The sequence below is a fragment of the Rhinopithecus bieti genome, unplaced genomic scaffold, assembly GCF_001698545.2.
Source record: "Rhinopithecus bieti isolate Rb0 unplaced genomic scaffold, ASM169854v2 scaffold_32092, whole genome shotgun sequence".
NCBI lineage: Eukaryota > Metazoa > Chordata > Mammalia > Primates > Cercopithecidae > Rhinopithecus > Rhinopithecus bieti.
Window position 1 is genome coordinate 1,079,337 of NW_016813944.1, and position 20,122 is coordinate 1,099,458.

At 36.8% G+C, this 20,122-nt stretch overlaps 2 protein-coding genes across 4 annotated transcripts in view; one reads left to right on the forward strand and one right to left on the reverse strand.

Annotated features, from left to right (window-relative positions):
- SCLT1 (sodium channel and clathrin linker 1) overlaps positions 1 to 6,456 on the reverse strand; it is a 221,063-nt gene extending 214,607 nt beyond the window's left edge. Inside the window, exon 1 of the mRNA XM_017849118.1 lies at positions 6,208 to 6,456. Coding sequence (XP_017704607.1) covers positions 6,208 to 6,265 — 58 coding nt within the window. The 5' untranslated portion in view covers positions 6,266 to 6,456. The remainder of the gene's footprint in view (positions 1 to 6,207) is intronic.
- Positions 6,457 to 6,584: 128 nt separating this feature from the next.
- The window catches only part of CUNH4orf33 (chromosome unknown C4orf33 homolog), a 21,174-nt gene continuing 7,636 nt past the window's right edge, over positions 6,585 to 20,122 (forward strand). The window contains exons 1-3 of one of the 3 annotated variants that reach the window (XM_017849125.1): positions 6,585 to 6,869; positions 15,712 to 15,899; positions 19,655 to 19,715. In XM_017849125.1, the coding sequence (XP_017704614.1) occupies positions 6,760 to 6,869; positions 15,712 to 15,899; positions 19,655 to 19,715 (359 nt within the window). In that variant the 5' untranslated portion in view covers positions 6,585 to 6,759. Of the gene's footprint in view, positions 6,870 to 9,198; positions 9,283 to 13,531; positions 13,839 to 15,709; positions 15,900 to 19,654; positions 19,716 to 20,122 lie in introns of those variants that run through there. The other 2 variants (XM_017849126.1, XM_017849127.1) reach the window with 2 other exon arrangements.

A 20,122-nucleotide genomic window follows, 5' to 3' on the forward strand; every position in this document is an offset into this window, starting at 1 on the left:
GGATTGCATTGGGAGTTATACCTGATATAAATGACGAATTGATGGGTGCTGACGAGTTGATGGGTGCAGCACACCAACATGGCACAAGTATACATATGTAACAAACCTGCACGTTATGCACATGTACCCTAGAACTTAAAGTATAATAAAAAAAAAAAAAATTAGCCAGGTGCAGTGGCACATGCCTATAGTCCTAGCTACTCACAGGGTGAGGCAGGTGGAAGGCTTCAGCCTAGGAGTTCCAGGTTGTAGTGCGCTACAAGTGTACCACTAAACTCCAGCCTGGGTGACAGTGAGGCCCTTGCGCAAGAAAGAAAAAAAAAGGGGGAGAGAAAAAAAAGAAAAGCAAAAAAGCTTCATAGGTTGGGCATGATAGCTCATGCCTATAATCCCAGCACTTTGGGAGACAAGAGGATCACTTGAGCACAGGAGTTCAAGACCAGCCTGGATGACAAAGGGAGACCCCGCTTCTACCAAAAAAAAAAAAAAAAAAAAAAAAAAAAAAAACACCGGCGGGGAAAATGCCTGTAGTCCTAGCTGATCAGGAGGCTGAGGCAGGTGGAGGGCTTCAGCCTAGGAATTCCAGGTTGTAGTGAGCTACAAGTGTACCACTAAACTCCAGCCTGGGTGACAGTGAGACCCTTGGCAAGAAAAAAAAAGGAAGAAAAAAAGAAACGCAAAAAAGTTTCATAGGTTGGGCATGATAGCTCATGCCTATAATCCTAGCACTTTGGGAGACAAGAGGATCACTTGAACCCAGAAGTTCAAGACCAGCCTGGGAAACACAGGGAGACCCTATCTCTACAAAAAAAAAAAAAAAAAAAAATTAGCCAGATATGGTGGCATGTGCCTGCAGTCCCAGTTAATCAAGAGGCTGAGGCAGAAGGATCACTTGAGCCCAGGAGGTTGAGGCTGCAAAGAGCAGTGACTGTGCCATTGCACTCCAGCCTGGGTAACAGAGGAAGATCCTGTCCCAAAAAGAAAAAAAGCTTCTGAACACATTAAAATTTTAAGCAAACATTTATAAAATAAAATTCAATAATATCGAGAAAGGATTATACATCATGAGCAAGTAGAATTTATCCCAGAAAGGCAAGATGGTTTTAACATTTGAAATTAATCAATGTAATTCACTCTATTAACAAACAAAAAATGAAAAAATATCTGATAATCTCAATGGATGCAGAACAGCATTTTAAAATCCAGCATCCATTTTGATAAAACTCTCTACAAATTAAGAAGGGAAAGGAACATTCTCAACATAAGAACATCTATGAAAAACCTACAACTAGTATCATACCTAATTCTGAAAGACAAATGCCTTCCCCATAAGATCAGGAACAGGACATGGATGTGTATTCCTACCACTTCTGTTCAACACCGTACCAGAGATTCTGGCCACTGCAATAAGGCAAGAAAAAGAAATAAAAGGCATCCAAATTGAAAAGAAATAAAACTGTTTTTATTTTCAGATGACGAGACTATCTACATAAAACTACTGATAGACTCTACAAAACTACGAGAGCTAATGAATGAGTTTGGCAAAGCTGCAGAGCAGAATATTAAAAAACATTATTTCTCACCACACATCTACAGCCATCTGATCTTTGACAAACCTGACGCAAACAAGCAATGGGGAAAAGATTCCCTATTTAATAAATGGTGTTGGGAAAACTGGCTAGCCATATTCAGAAAACTGAAACTGGACCCCTTCCTTACACCTTATACAAAAATCACCTCAAGATGGATTAAACACTTAAATGTAAGACCTAAAACTATAAAAACCCTAGAAGAAAACCTAGGCAATACCATTCAGGACATAGGCAAGGGCAAAGACTTAATGTCTAAAACACCAAAAGCAATGGCAAAAAAAGCCAAAACTGACAAATGGAATCTAATTAAACTGAAGAGCTTCTACACAGCAAAAAAAGCTATCATCAGAATGAACAGGCAACCTACAGAATGGAAGAAAGTTTTTGCAATCTATCCATCTGACAAAGGTCTAATATCCACAATTTACAAAGAACTTAAATTTACAACAGAAAGGCAAACAATCCCATCAAAAAGTGGGCAAAGTATATAAACAGACACTTTTCAAAAGAAGATATTTATGCAGCCAACAAACATGAAAAAATGCTCATTATCACTGGTTATTAGAGAAATGTAAATCAAAACAACAATGAGATACCATCTCACGCCAGTTAGAATGGCGATCATTAAAAAGTCAGGAAACAACAGATGCTGGAGAGGATGTGGAGAAATAGGAATGTTTTACACTGTTGATGAGAGTGTAAATTAGTTCAGCCATTGTGAAAGACAGTGTGACGATTCCTCAGGGATCTAGAACCAGAAATACCATTTGACCCAGCAATCCCATTACTGGGTATATACCCAAATAATTATAAATCATTCTACTATAAAGACACATGCACACGTATGTTTATTGTGGCACTATTCCCAACGGCAAAGACTTGGAACAAACCCAAATGTCCATCAATGACAGACTGGATAAAGAAAATGTGGCACATATACACCATGGAATATTATGAAGCCATAAAAAAGGATGAGTTCATGTCCTTTGCTGGGACATGGATGAAGCTGGAAACATCATTCTCAGCAAACTATCACAAGAACAGAAAACGAAACACTGCATGTTCTCACTCACAAGTGGGAGCTGAACAAGGTGAACACGTGGACACAGGGAGGGGAACATCACACACTGGGGCCTGTTGGGGGGTAGGGGACTAAGGGAGGGATAACATTAGCAGAAATACCTAATGCAGGTGACGGGGTGATGGGTGCAGCAAACCACCATGGCACATGTATACCTATGTAACAAAACTGCACGTTCTGCACATGTACCCCAGAACTTAAAGTATAATAATAAAAAAGAAATGTTATTTCTACATACTACCAATGAAAAATCAGAAACTGAAAGTAAAAGAATAATATCATTTACAGTAGTATCAAAAATTTCAATACATAGGCATAAATCTCACAAAAGATGTGCAAAACCTAAACATTAAAAACTACAAAGTATAGCTGAGAAAATTTAAAGAGATACATCAACGAGGTAAAAAAGAACCAATTTTACTTTAAAACGTACTATAAAGCTGATATAATTAAGACAGTGGGGTATTGGTGTCCAGATAGACAAATAAATCAGTGGAAAAGAATAGAGTTCATAAATAGACCCATACATATATAAACAACTGTAAAGGAGCAGAGGTAATTCAATGGAGAAAGGGTAGTTTTTCCAATTGGGCATCCAATGCAAAAAAGTGGCCTGGATCCTTACCTCATGCCTTGTATAAAATTTAACTCTATGAACCATAGATCTAAATGTAAAACCTAAAACTATAAAACTCCTAGAAGAAAACATAGAAGAAATCTTTGCAACCTTGGGTTAGGCGATGATTTCTTACATGACACCCAAAGCATAATTCATAAAAGAAAAAATTGATGAATTATTTCATCAAAATTAAAAATGTTTGTCTCCAACACTGTTAAGAGAATGAAAAGAAAAAAATGAGTCCATCACCACTCTGCCAGTGAGTCTCACACCCCACTAATGAATGAATTCTTAGTTCCTTAGATTGATAATACAAGTACCTCTTTGAACAGGTTCCTAAAAACTAACTGATCTTTCCCAGACAGAGGTGGAAGAACAGTACACAGCAAATATGCTACAAGCTTACTCTACTAGTAGCCTGGTTGAGTGTGGAGCTGCCTGTTGTTACGATATGTAAAGCTGAAATAGTAATTATCAGAGGAAATGTCATGTGGGGTTGCCAGTTGAGAAGTACCAAAACAAATGGTCTTGACCTAGGCTCCCAAATTCAAAAGGAACAAAGACACAATAAAGATCAACAGAAATCAGTGTAGAAAAAGTCAGAGGCAGGTGGAAAGAAGACCATCTATCTTTATCTGGGCTGGTATTTAGGTGGGTCACTTAATGGAATAATCCACCACCTTCAAATGGCATGCAAAATCTAGTTAAAGAAAAAAGGAGAGCAACACAGACACTCAACTCTCATTCTTATCTCTTCATGCAAACGCTACCATTCTAGGCTCGGATTCCCTGAATAAAACCAGTTATTTTAAGCCTTTGAACCACTCCTTCTTCTGCTCCTTCTGCTTGAGATTTCCTTCTTGCACTCCACTTGTCTTCTGTGGAACTATTAAATACCACTCATTTTTCAAAAAATGTTACTATGCTTCAGTTGTCTTATTTGTTTCCCCCTGGTATTTGGATCTCGGTTTTATCTAAGAATTCTGGCTGGATCATTCTTATGAAATTAATAGTTTCTCACTGCCTTAAGTACTCTCCTGACTCTAGCCAAACTCCTCACCAACCAACTCCTGTGCCACACCACTCTTATGGTGGCCAGTTAGCTGTTCTTATGGGATGGGGATATTCTCACTACAAACCTAAGAAATAATGCTAATGTTATTGTGTCATTATAGTGTCATTAATTATTTTAGATAACATATACCATGCACTTAAAATGTGCCAGACACAATGCTCAATGCTTTTTCATCATCTCATTTAAGTGTCACAACTTCAAGAGAATTCTTGTGTTCTTATACTCATTATACAAGTGAGAAAACTGAGGTGCAGAAAAGCTAGGAAACTTGCTCGAGGTCACAGACCTGGAAAGAGGTAGGCTCTGAGCCCAGACAGACTAAATCTAGAGGCTAACTGAGTTCTTAACCACTGGTCTATAATGCTGCCAAAATGGGACTTACTACCTTTTTCCTAACTTCCCTGTTGCTCAAGCAAAAACTAAGTGTCCTCTACCTCTTTCCCTCAAATCCCCTGATCCCCAGTCTCCCTGTGCCCAACTTAGTTTACTTCTTACCTGAATGATGACAGTAGTCAACTAACTGCACTCTGCTATAATGCACATTCCCCATAAAAATCAGACCGGGCCTTCTAAATGACAATTTGATCATGCCACTCTCAACTGAATTCCTATAACCCATGCAGTGGTCCAAACTCCTTAGCACAGAGAAGACAGGGCCCTTCACCATCCAGCCCTTTCTACTCCTTCGACTGCACTTGCCATTTCCCTATATAAATATTCCAATTCAATTTACATCAATATTACATTCAAACCAGCCTTATTGCAAATCTTTAACAAAGCATATTCCTAACGCCCTCAGTGTCGCAAATATTGTTCTATTTGGGATGCCTAGAGTTTTTATATAGTAAATTCATATTGGTACTGCACGTTTCAGCCCAATAGCACCTTCCTTGAACATATTTTAATAATAATCGTGTAACAGTTAATATTTAACTATTACATAACAATAAATTAACAATGTATCAGATACTATTCTAAATCCTTTACATATTTTAATATTCATTTAATCATTCCAACAACCCCATGAGACTGTGGCAAAAGAGCCAGCAGTTGCTGCCACTTCAATATACTTTGGAATACATTTCCCTCCCGAAATTAAATTCTTAAGGTAAAAACTGTCCTGTTTATCTTTGCAGCAGCTGTTCTTCTATAGTGTCTGGTACATAATAGAAACAGGAGTTCAATAAACATCTTTTTAATAAATGGCCAGAGAGCTGGGCCCCTGGGTTTTAAATGCACACTTGGAAACTCTTGCTGGCCATTAGCCTTCTAATCTTCAGAGCACGAGAGGAACGTAACAAACATGTTTAGCGTCTAGCAGAATTCTGTGTAAGCCACAAGTACCACCATACGGTTCTGCTTAAATATATACACATCCTCACGTATACCATCAAGCTTTTCTTTTTTCCTGCAACTAACTTCTTTAAATTTTTACAAATTTAAATGTACCCAACCAGCATTCAAAAAAGATACGTCGGTCAACGACGACGATATTAAACATTGTATGTGAATATGAAGTCTCAAAAAAACATGGAGCTTACTTTGCTCTCTCAGAAAGTCGATTTCTGTAGCCATTTCGATACAATTTTAGTTTGGAGTTTTCACCACCTTTACCTTCCTCTGAAAGACACAGAGCTCGCTGTGCGGGAAAACAAAACTAAGCCAACGCTCGGTTGGTTGTCAAGCGCTCCAGCGGTGCAATCTGCATCCTACTCACGCGGCATCTACACGCCACGCTTCCTTCCCCCGCGCCCCAGACGAGTCCCAGGCCCTGGAGAGATACTGAAGATTGTTGGGGACGCGCCAAGTGAATTCTGTTCCACGTTCAACCGAATCCTACCCTGGTGGGAAGAGGACGTGGTCGATACAGGCGTCCCGCGGGTCACTCCGGGTCTCATCGGGCCACCTAGGAGAGTGCCGCGGGAGCTGGAGGGCAGCCTGAGAGCGGCGTTCTACGCGGAGCGGCGTGGGTTGGAGAAGACGACGCCAAGACGGCTGGGAAGCCCCAGGCCAGCAGCGGAAGTCCACTCGGCCCGCCCTGCGACTTTGAAACCGGTGCCCCGAACCACTCCTTGGAGACGGTGACGCCGCTTGCGTCATCACGCGGGCGTTTGCGCTTACGCCATCGCGCGTCCTAGAGTCCTAGCACGCTATTGGCTGGCTGTCAAGCAATGGGAGGAGTCGTGAGAACCTGGGTGACAGCTGAGCCACCGGCTTGGCGCAGCGGGCAAACTGGTGGGACAGTGTCTCCAGGTGGTGGGGCCCAACCTCTTTTTTTTTTTTTTTTTTTTAACCCAAAATGCAAACGTGAGTAGGGCATGAAATACACAGTTTAAATGCCCTCACTATCTTTGGTTACTAATATACTAAGCCTTTCTGGACTAAGTAAAGGATGCAGGTTCATGAGGCTAGGGGTAGAAGCCAGACTGGGGTCTTCAGAATCTCCCACCAAGGCTGTACCTCTGGAGGAGTTCTGTGTTTCGATTTGGTCATCTCAAGAAGGTAAGTACCATCCTGCCAAAGGAGACAACTGTTGTTTAAATATTTAACTGTGTAGTAATAAAGCATGTAGTTAGAAGTATTCAAAAGATCTTGCAAATTCAGCAGCTATTTCTTCAAAGATAAGCTTGTTTCCTCAAATATAAGGAAAGATAAAAGGTACTTTTTTTTTTTCAAAAAACAAAACGGTAAAACTTACATTTGTGGATAGATTACAATTTTCATTTTTGAAAATTGATTTTGTCTGGATTTAAAACGTATGTTTTTTTAAAAAAAATCATTTAACATTGGAGGAAATCTCACCACTAGCAACAAACATGTTAATTTGAAGCTAGCCACTAGTTTTGTGCTTTTAATAAATTGTATTTTTATGGATTGAAGTAAAGTTTCACTAAACAGCCATGTCATAGATGCAGCTTGATTTGGCTTTCTGTTTAACAGCTTAAGAGTTTGTTGTCCTGTACTCATAATGTCATATAAAGTAACCTTAGCGATATGTGTTAAGAAATTTTTAAAAATATATTCGAATATGTGCAGTTAGGCATCTGAAGGCCTGACTCAATACTCGCTGTTAATAGAATGAGATGGTCCCTTCCTCTAAAGACTAACTGTTAAATATGGATGTGTTGCCGGGCGCGGTGGCTCAAGCCTGTAATCCCAGCACTTTGGGAGGCCGAGACGGGCGGATCACGAGGTCAGGAGATCGAGACCATCCTGGCTAACACGGTGAAACCCCGTCTCTACTAAAAAATACAAAAAACTAGCCGGGCGAGGTGGCGGGCGCCTGTAGTCTCAGCTACTCGGAGGCTGAGGCAGGGGAATGGCATAAACCCGGGAGGCGGAGCTTGCAGTGAGCTGAGAACCGGCCACTGCACTCCAGCCCCAGCGACAGAGCGAGACTCCGTCTCAAAATAAATAAATAAATAAATAAATAAATAAATAAATATGGATGTGTAGCTTAATAATCATTGAAAAGGTCTAATCTAGCTTTGGGTCGTGGATAATTGAACTTGTTCTGATTTTTAGTAGCTATAGTGTTTACACGAAAACTTTTTACGTAAAGGGAAAATTGACTGTGCAACTCGTTTTTGGAGTTCAGTATATGACTCTTTCTTCATAAACATCTCACTGACTCTCCGAGGACTTGCTTGTAACTTCTCCCACATTTGAACTTTGTATAATGTCATATTGTGTTTCTACTTGGCATCAAATAAATAATTATAGACTTAACTCTATGCTTACACCCAAACTGGATGGAAGCAAATACCTTCTGGCTATAATGATGAGTGGTAGTTAAATAAAGTGAGTATCTCATGTGAAATTTTTTATGTCTGCACTCGATTTTTTTTAGCTTACATGATCATAATTATGATCATGATAGTTTTTTGTTTTTGTGTTTGTGTTTGTGGTTACAAGATTTTAGTAGATCAATTTTAATGGAGTATTTTCAACGTAAGTTTCATCATTAGGAAACAAAATTGTGATGATTTCACTTATCCTTAAAGGATCCCCTCTCGTGTTTCTCCTTTTCACACCTCCTGAGTTCTCTATCCACGTCTCCCAAGGTAGGTGCCACCTTAGTACTTATTTCATGCTCCTTCCTGCATTATCTATCATGTTTTGTAGTTTGTCTCCAGGCTCCATCATAATACCTGGAACACAGAATTGATTAAATATCTGATGGAAAGAATGAAAGAATTCAGTAGATGTTCCTGGAAAGTATCTATTAGTATAAATTGAATACAAGGAATGACAAGTGGAAATGTACATACTAATAGATAATTGTATAGATTGAAAATTAGTGACATTTCACTAACATTAATTTGGTTGATCAATTGACATTGAGCACCCACTACTATGTGCAAAGTACCATGAAGAATACAAAGTTAGAAGTTTAAGCAAGGGTCAGAACAGATCACACAGCTGGCAAGTGCCTGAGTTGCGATTTGAACCCAGGCAGGATGGTTCTAATTTCACAATTGTTAACCGCCATGAACATGCCTCCCCAGGAGTATAGTATAATATAATTTATAGCTGGTAAAATATAATTTATAGTTTTTGCTTATATAGCCAGTTAGCCTGTAGTTGTATTAAATGAATTATTTCTGTACATGTTCTATTGTAATCTTAATGATTTACAGTTGATTTTCAAATTGTTGCACAGTATTTTTATTTCCGAATCACCCTTCCTTCTTCTAAGAAACCACTCAAACTTTAGTGGAACGATTAGAAGTCTTCAGATGTTCACCTGTGGCCCTTCAACATCTTTCTTTCCTAGAAAAATCAAGTCTCTCTGCTTCAGTGTTCCAAGCCCCTCCCCCAGAACGTGTAGGCAGCTGGGTGGAGCCTAAAGCTGAGCCCTCTCCGTTGACCTCGGCTAAAAGGAGGAAGCCAGTGTTTTGAGAAAAGCTTCGTGGTCTGTGTTCTCTTGTTATTCCCTCTTCTCTCTGACATTCCTTTCGCCGTCGCCAGGTCTTGTCTTTCGCTTGATCTCTGGAAAATAATGAAAAGTATTTTACTTTTCAGCTGTCTCCTGCTAATTGAGCGTACTCCCACTTTCAGGCTGACTTCCTCATTTCTTCGTTTCTCTTATAAATGGGCGGGGCCTCGGGGCGGTATGGAAACTGAAAAGAAATCATTATTGTAGAAAAACTAAAAGAAATTTTGTTGAGCAGAGGAATTTGGAAATTTTCCTTGCAGATCATTTGGTTGAGAAAACGCCTTTACCATAATTTATTTCTTTTAAACTTTGTGAACATTTTTTTCTTTTCCCGGGTTCTTAATGCTCCAGTGTTCGGTCTCCTTTCTCTTCCTTCGTTTCCTTTTAGAGGTCTTTCCAGGTAAAGAGAAAGCAATCAGAATAATTGAAAATTTATTTTTTTGACTTGTTTTAAGAGCAATTTGAAGAATAGGGATTAAAAGTAGAAACATACAGATTAACAATAAACATTGTATTAAGAAAGTCTAAACAGCCAAACTTGAATTGCAGGACAGTAATCATCTTGATAATATGCATTATGACTTTTCGGAAACGTTCAGCATATATAATATAAAGGGGAGAAGGGGCAGCCACCATACTCTTAAGAGACCAGCCTTATTTTGTTTTTTTTTTTTTGTTTTTTGTTTTTTGTTTTTTTTTGAGACGGAGTCTTGCTCTGTCGCCAGACTGGAGGGCAGTGGCGCTATCTCAGCTCACTGCAACCTCTGCCTCCGGGTTCAAGCGATTCTCCTGCCTCAACCTCCCAAGTAGCTGGAACTACAGGCGCCCGCCACCACACCCAGCTAATTTTTGTATTTTTAGTAGAGACGGGGTTTCACTATGTTGGGCGGGATGGTCTTGATCTGCTGACCTTGTGATCCGCCCGCCTTGGCCTCCCAAGGTGCTGGGATTACAGGCGTGAGCCACCGCACTCGGCCAAAAAATAATTTTAAACCATTCAGTTGCCTTAAAATAGTAATGCGTGTCTGTCATAGTATAAAATGCAAATAGGTTTTTAAAAAGTGGTGAAGTTGAAAGCAAAGCTTCCTCCTTCCCATATCTGCAGGCAGATAATTCCCTTCAGGGAAGCAACCACTGTAACCACCCCGTTTCTTGGTGTTTCCTGAGATAGTGTATGCATCACAAGCATATATGCAAATAAACTTCCTTTTTATTAAATAAATGCACCTTGCTTTTTTTCACTTCACAACGTATTTTAGCATAGATGTTAATTTAGAGCTGCCTCGTTCATTTTAGCAGTTATACAGAGTTTCATTGTATGATATCGCATAATTTTTTTTTTACCAGTCCTCCACTGATGGATATTTAAGTTGCTTCCAACATTTTGTTATTATAAACAAGGCTACCACAAATATCCTCAATACTTATGCATTTTGAATATGTGCAGGTATAGTGACTCCTAGAACTAGAATTATTTTTGTCGAAGGATATTTGCATTTTTATTTTGATAGATACTGACGTATTGCTCTTCACAGAGGCTGTATCAATTATGCCTCACTAGCAATATATGATTTTTTTCTCAATGCCCTCATTAACACAGCATGTTATCAGACTTTCTGATCCTTGCCAATCTAAGTGAAAAATGGTAATTTATTGTGGTTTTAGTTTGCATTTCTGTCATTGTAAGTGAACATTTTGCATTTTCTCTCTATGAGCTAACTGGCTGTTCATAATTTTTGGTCACTTTTCTGTTAGAGTGTTGGTCTTTTCCTTATTGATTTCTAGGAGCTCTTTACGCATCAAAGAAATTAGTTATTTGTATCAAGTATGACTTGCATATACTTTTTCCCAGACTGTCTATTGATTTTGTTAATGATAGGCTTTTGGGGTAAGGGGAACTTGGGAAGGAGGTTTTTGCTTTTATTATATTATTTATTAATTATTAAAAAATTTTCAACTTCTATTTTAGATCCAGGGGATACATGCGTGGGTTTGTTACATGGTTATATTCCATGATGCTGAGATCTGGGGTACAAATGATCCCATCACCTGGGTAGTGAGCATAGTACCCAGTAGTTAGTTTTTCAACCTTTGCCCCTTCCTTCCCATCCCCCTCTAGTAGTCCCCAGTGTCTATTGTTGCCATCTTTATGTCCATGAGTACCTAATGTTTAATTTCCACTTATAAGTGAAAATATGTGTTATTTGGTTTTCTGTACTTGCATTAATTTGCTTAGAGTAATAGGCTCCAGCTGCATCCATGTTAGTTTTGTTATATTTATGGAGTAAAATGTTTGGGTTTTGGTTTCTATTTTAAAAGGTTTTCTCTACTAATGCAGGGAAAGCCCAGAATTTGGGCTCAGCCCAGGAGGGTTCTTAGCTTCATTCAGGAAAGGGTTCACAAGCAAAAGCAAGCTTATCAGAGCAACAAAGTACAGGAAAATGGCTGCTCCATAGACAGAGTAGGAGCAGCAGCTCCCATGAATTGTTGGCTAGCTATATACACGACAATTCCTTAATTATATGCTAAATAAGGGGTGGGTTGTTCATGCGTTTTCCAGAATAGTAGGAAGGGTTCCCAGAGCTGAGGGTTCCTCCCTTTTTTAAACCATATAAAGTAACTTCTAGGAGTTTACAAACATGGCATTTGTAAACTGTCATGCCACTGTTGGGAATTTCTTTTTGCATGCTACTGCATTGTAATTAATGTGTAATGAGCAGTGAGGGCAACTAGAGATCACTTTTGTTGCCATCTTGGTTTTAGCTGGTTTCTTTTGCTGCATTTTGTTTTGATTAGATTCTGTTTTAATCAGTGGGCCTGGGTGCTCAGAAAACAGGTCCAGCTCATCTCCTACCTTACTACTATAAGATTTTATTTAACTTTCTTTTTATTTCTTGTTTTTATATGATTTTGATTTTTATGTTTAAATCTTTGATTCATCTAAAACTTACTTTGGTATAAGGATCCCACTGAATTAAATTTAGGACTGCAAAATGAACCAACTGATATTGGAAATGGGGACCTCATTGACTAGTTACGTGAGAACCATCCCAAACTGCTGTAGACTTATTATATGTTATTGCCCCAGCACCTGGTATGGTACCTGAAATAAGATGAGTGCTTAATAAGTGCTTGATAAACTAAATTGAAGGGAATTTCTGGGTTTATCATCTTTGTTATTAGCCGTTGTATTGATCTGATATGTAGTGTTAAATGACACTACGCGATGGTCGTGATGATGATACCACGAACACAGTAGGTTTCTTCTGCATAAAATCTAGAGTGCTAGATCCAGGGATTAGAAAAGTTATTCACTCAACAAATAAATAGTAAGCATCACTTACAGGCATTCTAGCTGGGTTCAGGGAGTCAGTAAACAAATATGTCATGCCATGTAAGTGCCATGTAAGAATAGAAATAGAGCAGTGTACAGGTTAATAGAGAATGACTAGGAGGGGAGCGCTAGCCCAAGAGGTGAAGGACATTGACAATTAAGTTGTCTTTACTTAATGAGCACAATTTCAAATACAAAGAAATTGAAAGATTGTGGGGATTAAATCTCAGAAGATTACTGAAGGAGAATCATCTGTCTCTAGTTTATGTTATTTTTAAACTAGACTGTTAATTACTGGGCAGGATGGACTATACTTTTAGGTTAATTTTATAAATATTATGCACACTTAGATTGACATGAATGTTCTTTAAGCAATATAAAGTTTTTTTAAAAATAAACACATTTGTCATTGCAATAAGAAACTAAAGTTGTTTATGCAATTAAAGCCAAAATTATATTTGGTCTTTGGACTGATCAGTCATGCACTATTCCCATAACTGATCAGCCATGGAAGTCTAGTCACTATTTCTTGCAGTAATTTTCAAATAATGCTCAAAGAAACCTTAGTGGGGAAAAGCAGAAGGAACCAGTAGAAAGGTTTGAGGTACTCACTACCTAATTCTTAACAATGGTAACTTTGCTTTTATCTTTTACTTCTTATCTTCCAGATAAAATTACATTTTGAAGTAATTTGAAACCTATGCAAGCTTGTCCAACCCAAGGCCCATGGGCTGCATGTGGCCCAGGATGGCTTAGAATGCAGCCCAACACAAATTCGTAAACATTATGAATTTTCTTGTGACTTTTTTTCTTTTTTCTTTTTTGGCTCATCAGCTATTGTTAGTGTCAATGCATTTTATGTATGGCCCAAGACAGATAATTCTTCTTCTTCCAATGTGGTCTAGGGAAGCCAAAAGATGGGACACACCTGCTATAAAGTCTATCTCACTCTAACCATGAGACCCACCATGTACGCATGGAAATGATAGGCCAGTTTTAGGAGCATATCACTGGATATCACTGCTATGGTTATATTCCATTTAGACATAGAATTGATTGCCTGAATGTGCAGGGAATTAAGTCCCTAGTGGAAATCCACTGATTAAGATGGGGATCTCTTTAATGTATGCAGAATTTTTGTGGATTTGGTGGTTGTATGAAGAATAAGTGAATTTGCCAGAACTTCCTAGCAGCTAAGGTATGTATTGCCAAAATTGTCAAGAATTGTCAAGCTCTAAATTAGGAGAATAACATTTTCTTTCAGCCTATTGGTGTCAGAATCAGTCATTCAGCATTTCTAACGTCCTGATTTATTCTTATTTCTTCCTATGTGCTGCATGAGGATGCTATTACTACCAAAATTTAGGGTAGAGGATTATACATTTTTTTTTTTGTAGAATGTGCCTTGATGTTTCAACTAAAGAAAATAAATTTATTATTGAGGTATTTTACTCCATGTAATCCAGTTAAATCAGAATCAATTTATATAGTTTTATCACTCATTGCGCTTATATCAATAATGAAGAGTATGAGTTGCTGAACATTTCTTCTGAAATGCTATTAACTTTCTACAAATGGGTTATAATACCAGAATTGTTTAATTTTAGAGATTATCTAGTAAAATTTGTGAGCATGTAGTGAAAATTAGTAAAAGCTATATGCTTTAGAAAAGGTTTTAGAGGTCTTGGATTTCTTATGTTACGCAGAGCTTGTACATTTGGATCTCCCACCGCTTACTCATAGTAGGTTTTCAATACATATTCACTGAATTAAATTAATTCCAAATTTAGTAACCTCATTAATTACAGTAAAAGACTGCAAATAACTTATGAAGCAAAGGAATACATTCAAAGATTTCAGATAAAAGAAGTTACAGTTTGGAAAAGTCATCAGGTACTAAGTGAGATTATCTTTTGGATAAAACACAGGATCTAGTGTAATTTGGGGGTTCCACCACTCCTAAATAAAATTTTCATCTCCTCGCAGATTCCTGAAATGTCTTCATCTGGGAAAACATTGTTGACATTGGTTTAATTTCTAGATATGCTAGTCATGTGACCTTGAACAAATCTGTTCCATTTGTAATGAGGACAATAATAGTTTCTCTGCAAGTTTGTAGTGAAATTAAATGAGACAATGTTTAGAAAATGCCCAATCCATAGTATTCAAAAATGTAATTTTATCAATGCATTACAATACTATGCCCTTCTATTGAATACTTAGGAAACTAATTTAAAATGCAAAAACTGCTCTTTTGTAGGTACTTAGTCTGTTTCAAAGTTTAAATGATCGCAGATTTTGTTCCCATTTTTCAGTTGGAGAGAGGTAATTAACCAAACAAGCAGTCATTTAACAGTTAAAATATTAAAAATGAAAGTGTATATGCTGGGACAAAGGAAGGCAAAATTCAGCTCTACTAACTTTTAAATGATTGGAACTCCCCGTCCTCAACCCCCATGAAGAAAAGGATTTTGGACAAAAGAACAAGTGTTAACAGCGCTGCTTCTACTGATTTATGGAGGGTTTTTTTTTTTAACTAAGTTGAATTTTATTATAAAGATTTTGATTCCCAGAGGATCCAGTAACTGAGACACCTGCACACTTTACAATAAATAAAAGACAAAGGATGACATAAGAACCCATGGTGCTTATAGTTGTGATTAAGTATATAAATAATTTTTGCAGTAGACTTGATTACAATTAAGAAAATGATTTTGATGCACTATTTACAACAGCACTAGAGCCAAATCTAGACTTTTAACACTTTTATCACTTTTTGTGTTGAGATTGATAGTGTTTCTATGGCAGCAATTTAAAAAAAGTTACATAAAAAAGTGTTAAATCTAGAAGTTTTAAAGCCTCTAGGAACTAGTTACCTATTTTAGACTAGAACTCAGAGTCCGTGCTTTGGCACAACACAAGATAGCCTTTTGACTCCCAGGACTGTGCTCTTGCCACTCTGCTGCCTTTCCTGTCTGCTGTTTGGCATTGAAATTTTCATTTCATTTCCAACTAAAGAAAACATTTGTATATTGTTAAAGAGTTTGTTTTAATATATTTTTCTTTAAGAGTCTTCAGATGGATTTTAAAATTGAACACACTTGGGATGGTTTTCCAGTGAAGCACGAGCCGGTATTTATCAGACTGAATCCAGGTGACAGAGGAGTGATGATGGACATTAGTGCTCCATTTTTCAATGATCCTCCAGCCCCACTTGGAGAACCAGGAAAACCTTTCAATCAACTGTGGGATTATGAAGGTAAGTGGTAGTAGTGTATTTTATTGCAAACATAAATCTTCTTATAATAACCTCTCACAGAACTCTTATTTTATCTTGCTGTTGGGAAGTAAGTGCTTCTGAGCAATTGACATGTACAGTTTCTGATATTTCCTACCAATCTCTCATTCTGATTTTTTCTCCATTACCTATGTGACTTTAACTATATAGCTAGAAGAGTTAAAAAATGGCAATTACAAATCCAGATTTTTTTTTTTTTTTTTTTTTTTTTTTTTTTTTTTTTTTGAGACCGAGTTTTGCTCTGTTGCTCAGGTTGGAGTGCAGTGACGCAGTCTTGGCTCACTGCAAGCTCCACCTCCCAGGTTCATGCCATTCTCCTGCCTTAGCCTCCCGAGTAGCGGGACTACAGGTGCCCGTGACCACACCCGGCTAATTTTTTGTATTTTTAGTAGAGATGGGGTTTCACTGTGTTAGCCAGGATGGTCTTGATCTGCTGACCTTGTGATCTGCCCACCTCAGCCTCCCAAAGTGCTGGGATTACAGGCGTGAGCCACTTTGCCCAGCCACAAATCCAGATTTTTTTATTGCTGCCTTATTGTCTTCCTTTATTTCTGTTTCCTATGCTGAGAAGAGTTCAAGATTCCCGTTTTGTATTTAAGTATCTTTAAATTACCACTCTAACCTTGTAAATCTTCTTTATGGAAGATTTGGAGTGTTTTACTTATTGTAGAAACACTATCAACCTCAATATGAAATGTAGTTTTTACTTTATACTGGTAACTCATCTCACATATCAAATTAAGACATGACATAAAATTACACTGTTTCAGGTTTGCTCTATGATCTCCTTCTGCTGTATCCTAATTAAGCTATCAGATTCATCTTTCTGAAATACTCTTCATGATGCCATTTCCCAGAGCTTAAATCATTATTATCCCTAGGATAAAGTTCAAACCCTTCCTTTAAGCTTTCAGCATATTTATGAATTGGGCCACCATATTCAACCAAAACTCTTAACCTATGTACCTTCTCATTCTATTCCCCCTGCCTCTAATACATAGTTCAAGATCTAATTCATGTCCCATTTCTTCAAAGAAGATTTTGATGAATCTTCTAGTCAATATGTCTAGTTTATGCCATCTGTAAGCACTCATTTTGTCAGTGTTAATTTGTCATATGTTAAATATATATTGTCTTTTGTTGATACAAAACTGGTATGTTATCCTCTTATTAATGGAATATACACTAATGTGACTTACCTGCTAGAGGCACTACAGACATGAAACTCAACAAATTCTAGCCTCAACTCACCTACTTCTTTCATAAACCAGTTCTTTACCTAATTGCCCAATATCAATAAATGGTATTAACAATACATTAAATCACCAAATCTAAAAAATTGTGAGATCTTTCTAAGATATCCTTCTTTGACACTCTCCATTATTTGGATTTATTTCCTAAGTCCCATCAGTTTTGCCTCCTAAATATTCCTCTAACTCAGTATCTCCTCTTCATCCCCACTATCCTTTCCAAAAGTTAGGCTTTCATAGTCTTTTACCTTGGTTAGTGCAGAGCCTTCCAAATAGTCTTTTAGCCCTTAAGCCCATTCTTCACTTAGAAGCCAGAGTGCTATATCTAAAATGAAAATTTAAACTCATCCTTCAGCTTCTTAAAAACCTTCTCAGGATCCTTTTCCTCTCAAAGTAAGTTTTGCCCTTCTTAATATGATCTCTATATAAGACTTTCCACGATCTGGCCGCTTATTCTCTCTGTAGCACCACCAGCTCCTCCTACATTGAAAGGTTTGCCTGGTAAGACTGAACTGTTCATAGTTCTTTAAGCTACAATATTTCCTAATTGTGTACCCTTGATGTTACTGTTGTCTTGCCCTAGAATGCTGTTTCTGTCATTCTTCACCTAGTTCCAAATCATCTTTCAAGATAGAGCTTAAATAGCAACTTTTCCAGGAATCCTTCACTAAACCACTTTTTTGAGCTAAGCATCTGTTTTCTTTTTTTCCTGTAGCAATGTATGCATCCTCCCTTTTGGAATTTTTATTAAAACTTTCCACTTTAGTATCTGATTAGATTGTAAGCTAATAAAGGTAATTCCAGAATCTGATATAGTGTTTAACACAGAGAAGCTGCAAAAGTATTTGTAAGGTGATGATGGAAAGTAGAAAGCAGAAGATACATATGTGCATCTGAGTGTGTGTGTGTGTGTGATATATACACACATATATTTATAGTGAGAGAGTGTGTATATATATGTATGTATGTATCTATTTTATATATATGGAGAGAAAGAGAGCGATCTATTTTAAGAAATTAGCTCACACAATTGTGGCAGCTAGCAAGTCCACTCTTCCCTGGGTTTTCAGTCTGCCAGCTGGAGAGTTGATGTTGCAGTTCAAATCTGAACGCTCTCTGCTGGCAGAATTCCTCTCTTGTGGGAAGTCTGTCTTTTTTTCTATAAAGGCTTTAAACTGATTGGATAAGCCCCAGCCACTTTATAGAGGGAAACTTGCTCTACTAAAAGTCTGCTGATTTAAATGTTAAACTCATCTTTAAAAAATGACTTCATAGAAACAACTAGAATAATATGTTACAAAATATCTGGATACCATGGCCTAGTTGATTTGACAGATACGATTAACTATCACAGTAGACATTTTCATTTATCTAGATAGAAGATTCAAAAGGGGACAATAAGATTCTCTGACTTGATAGCAGAACTATGTCTATATTTTAGCTCTATTTTATTATAAAAACAACGAATGGAAAACTGGAAACAACCTAAATGTCTATCCATAAAGGATTAAGTGAGTAAGTTATAATATTCTGTAAAATAATACTATTCAGTCATTAAAATAGTATGGAGGAGCACAGAAAAGGTCTGGCAGATATTAGACCAAAGGGGAAGAAAAGGACGTGACTTTTTACTTCATATATATATTGTTTTAATTATTTACAAGAAAGATGTATTATGTTCAAAATTAAACAATTTTAAAAATAGCAATATTCAGAAGTTTCCAGGAAATTATAAACAAAAAAAGAAAGATCACCTACCTAAATTCCTGCAATCACAGATATGCAGTCATTAACATTTTTGTGCACATTTTGGAGACATCTAGACATAGACACACATGCAACTTTAATGTCACACACATTTTGGTGCTATTCTGCAGCTGACTTATTGAATATCATGGATATCTTCCTTTATCAACAAATATTTAATGGTATCTTTGATTTTAATAGCTGCATTATATTCCATTGCATGGAATACATGAATTCCATAATTTACTTAACAGTTCTTCTGTATAATAGATTTATTTAGAGAATAAGAGATAATCTTATGTAATAGGAGATAAATCATTCAGATCATTTCTAATGTTTGAACAGTACTCTAATGAATAGCATTATACTTAATTCTTTTCCCAGTTGTCAGATTATTTTCTTCAGATACATTCCTAGAAGAAGATAACTGGCTCAAAGTTTATGTGATAATACTAATTTCTTTACAACCTGACCAGCACTAGTTTTAGTTAATCTTTTCAATATGTGGCAATCTGATATGCAAGAAAATTGTTGATGATTTATTTCCTATATATTTCTTCTTCCAGGCAATGTCTATTTTCTTTGCTCTTTTTCCTATTGGGGATAGTATTATAATTAAAAATAGTCAATTTATTTTATATTCTAAAGGAATAAACAAATTATTTATTGTTGGAAAGCAATATTAAATTTCTCAATATGTTATATCTCTGTTTTCAAAAGTTGTGGAAGCATTTTTCTTGAATGATGTAACTGAGCAGTATATAGAAGTTGAACTTTGTCCGTAAGTATAAAATGTTTTTTCTTAATTATTACTACATAACTTGAGCATATTATTTTCTAGTTATAAATGATATGGTTATAGTAAAAGCTCATTAATTCCAGTTAACTAGTAAGAATGGTACTCTGAATTTATTTGAATGATATACTTTTATATATTTCTTAGTTTCAAGTACAGAGCACATATTTAGAATACATGTTTAGAATATACTCATATTCTAAATGTTTGAAAATTCTATGTTAGTATTTTCAGTTCACTAATGTAGATTTTTCTAATAAATTAGAAGATAATTTTTGTTTCAAAATGAAAAGTCATTATAAAACAAAAAGTCTTTCTCATTATTTACTCAATAAATTTGCATTATTATATGTAGCTATTCAGAAATAAAAGGAGAGATATGTATATAATTA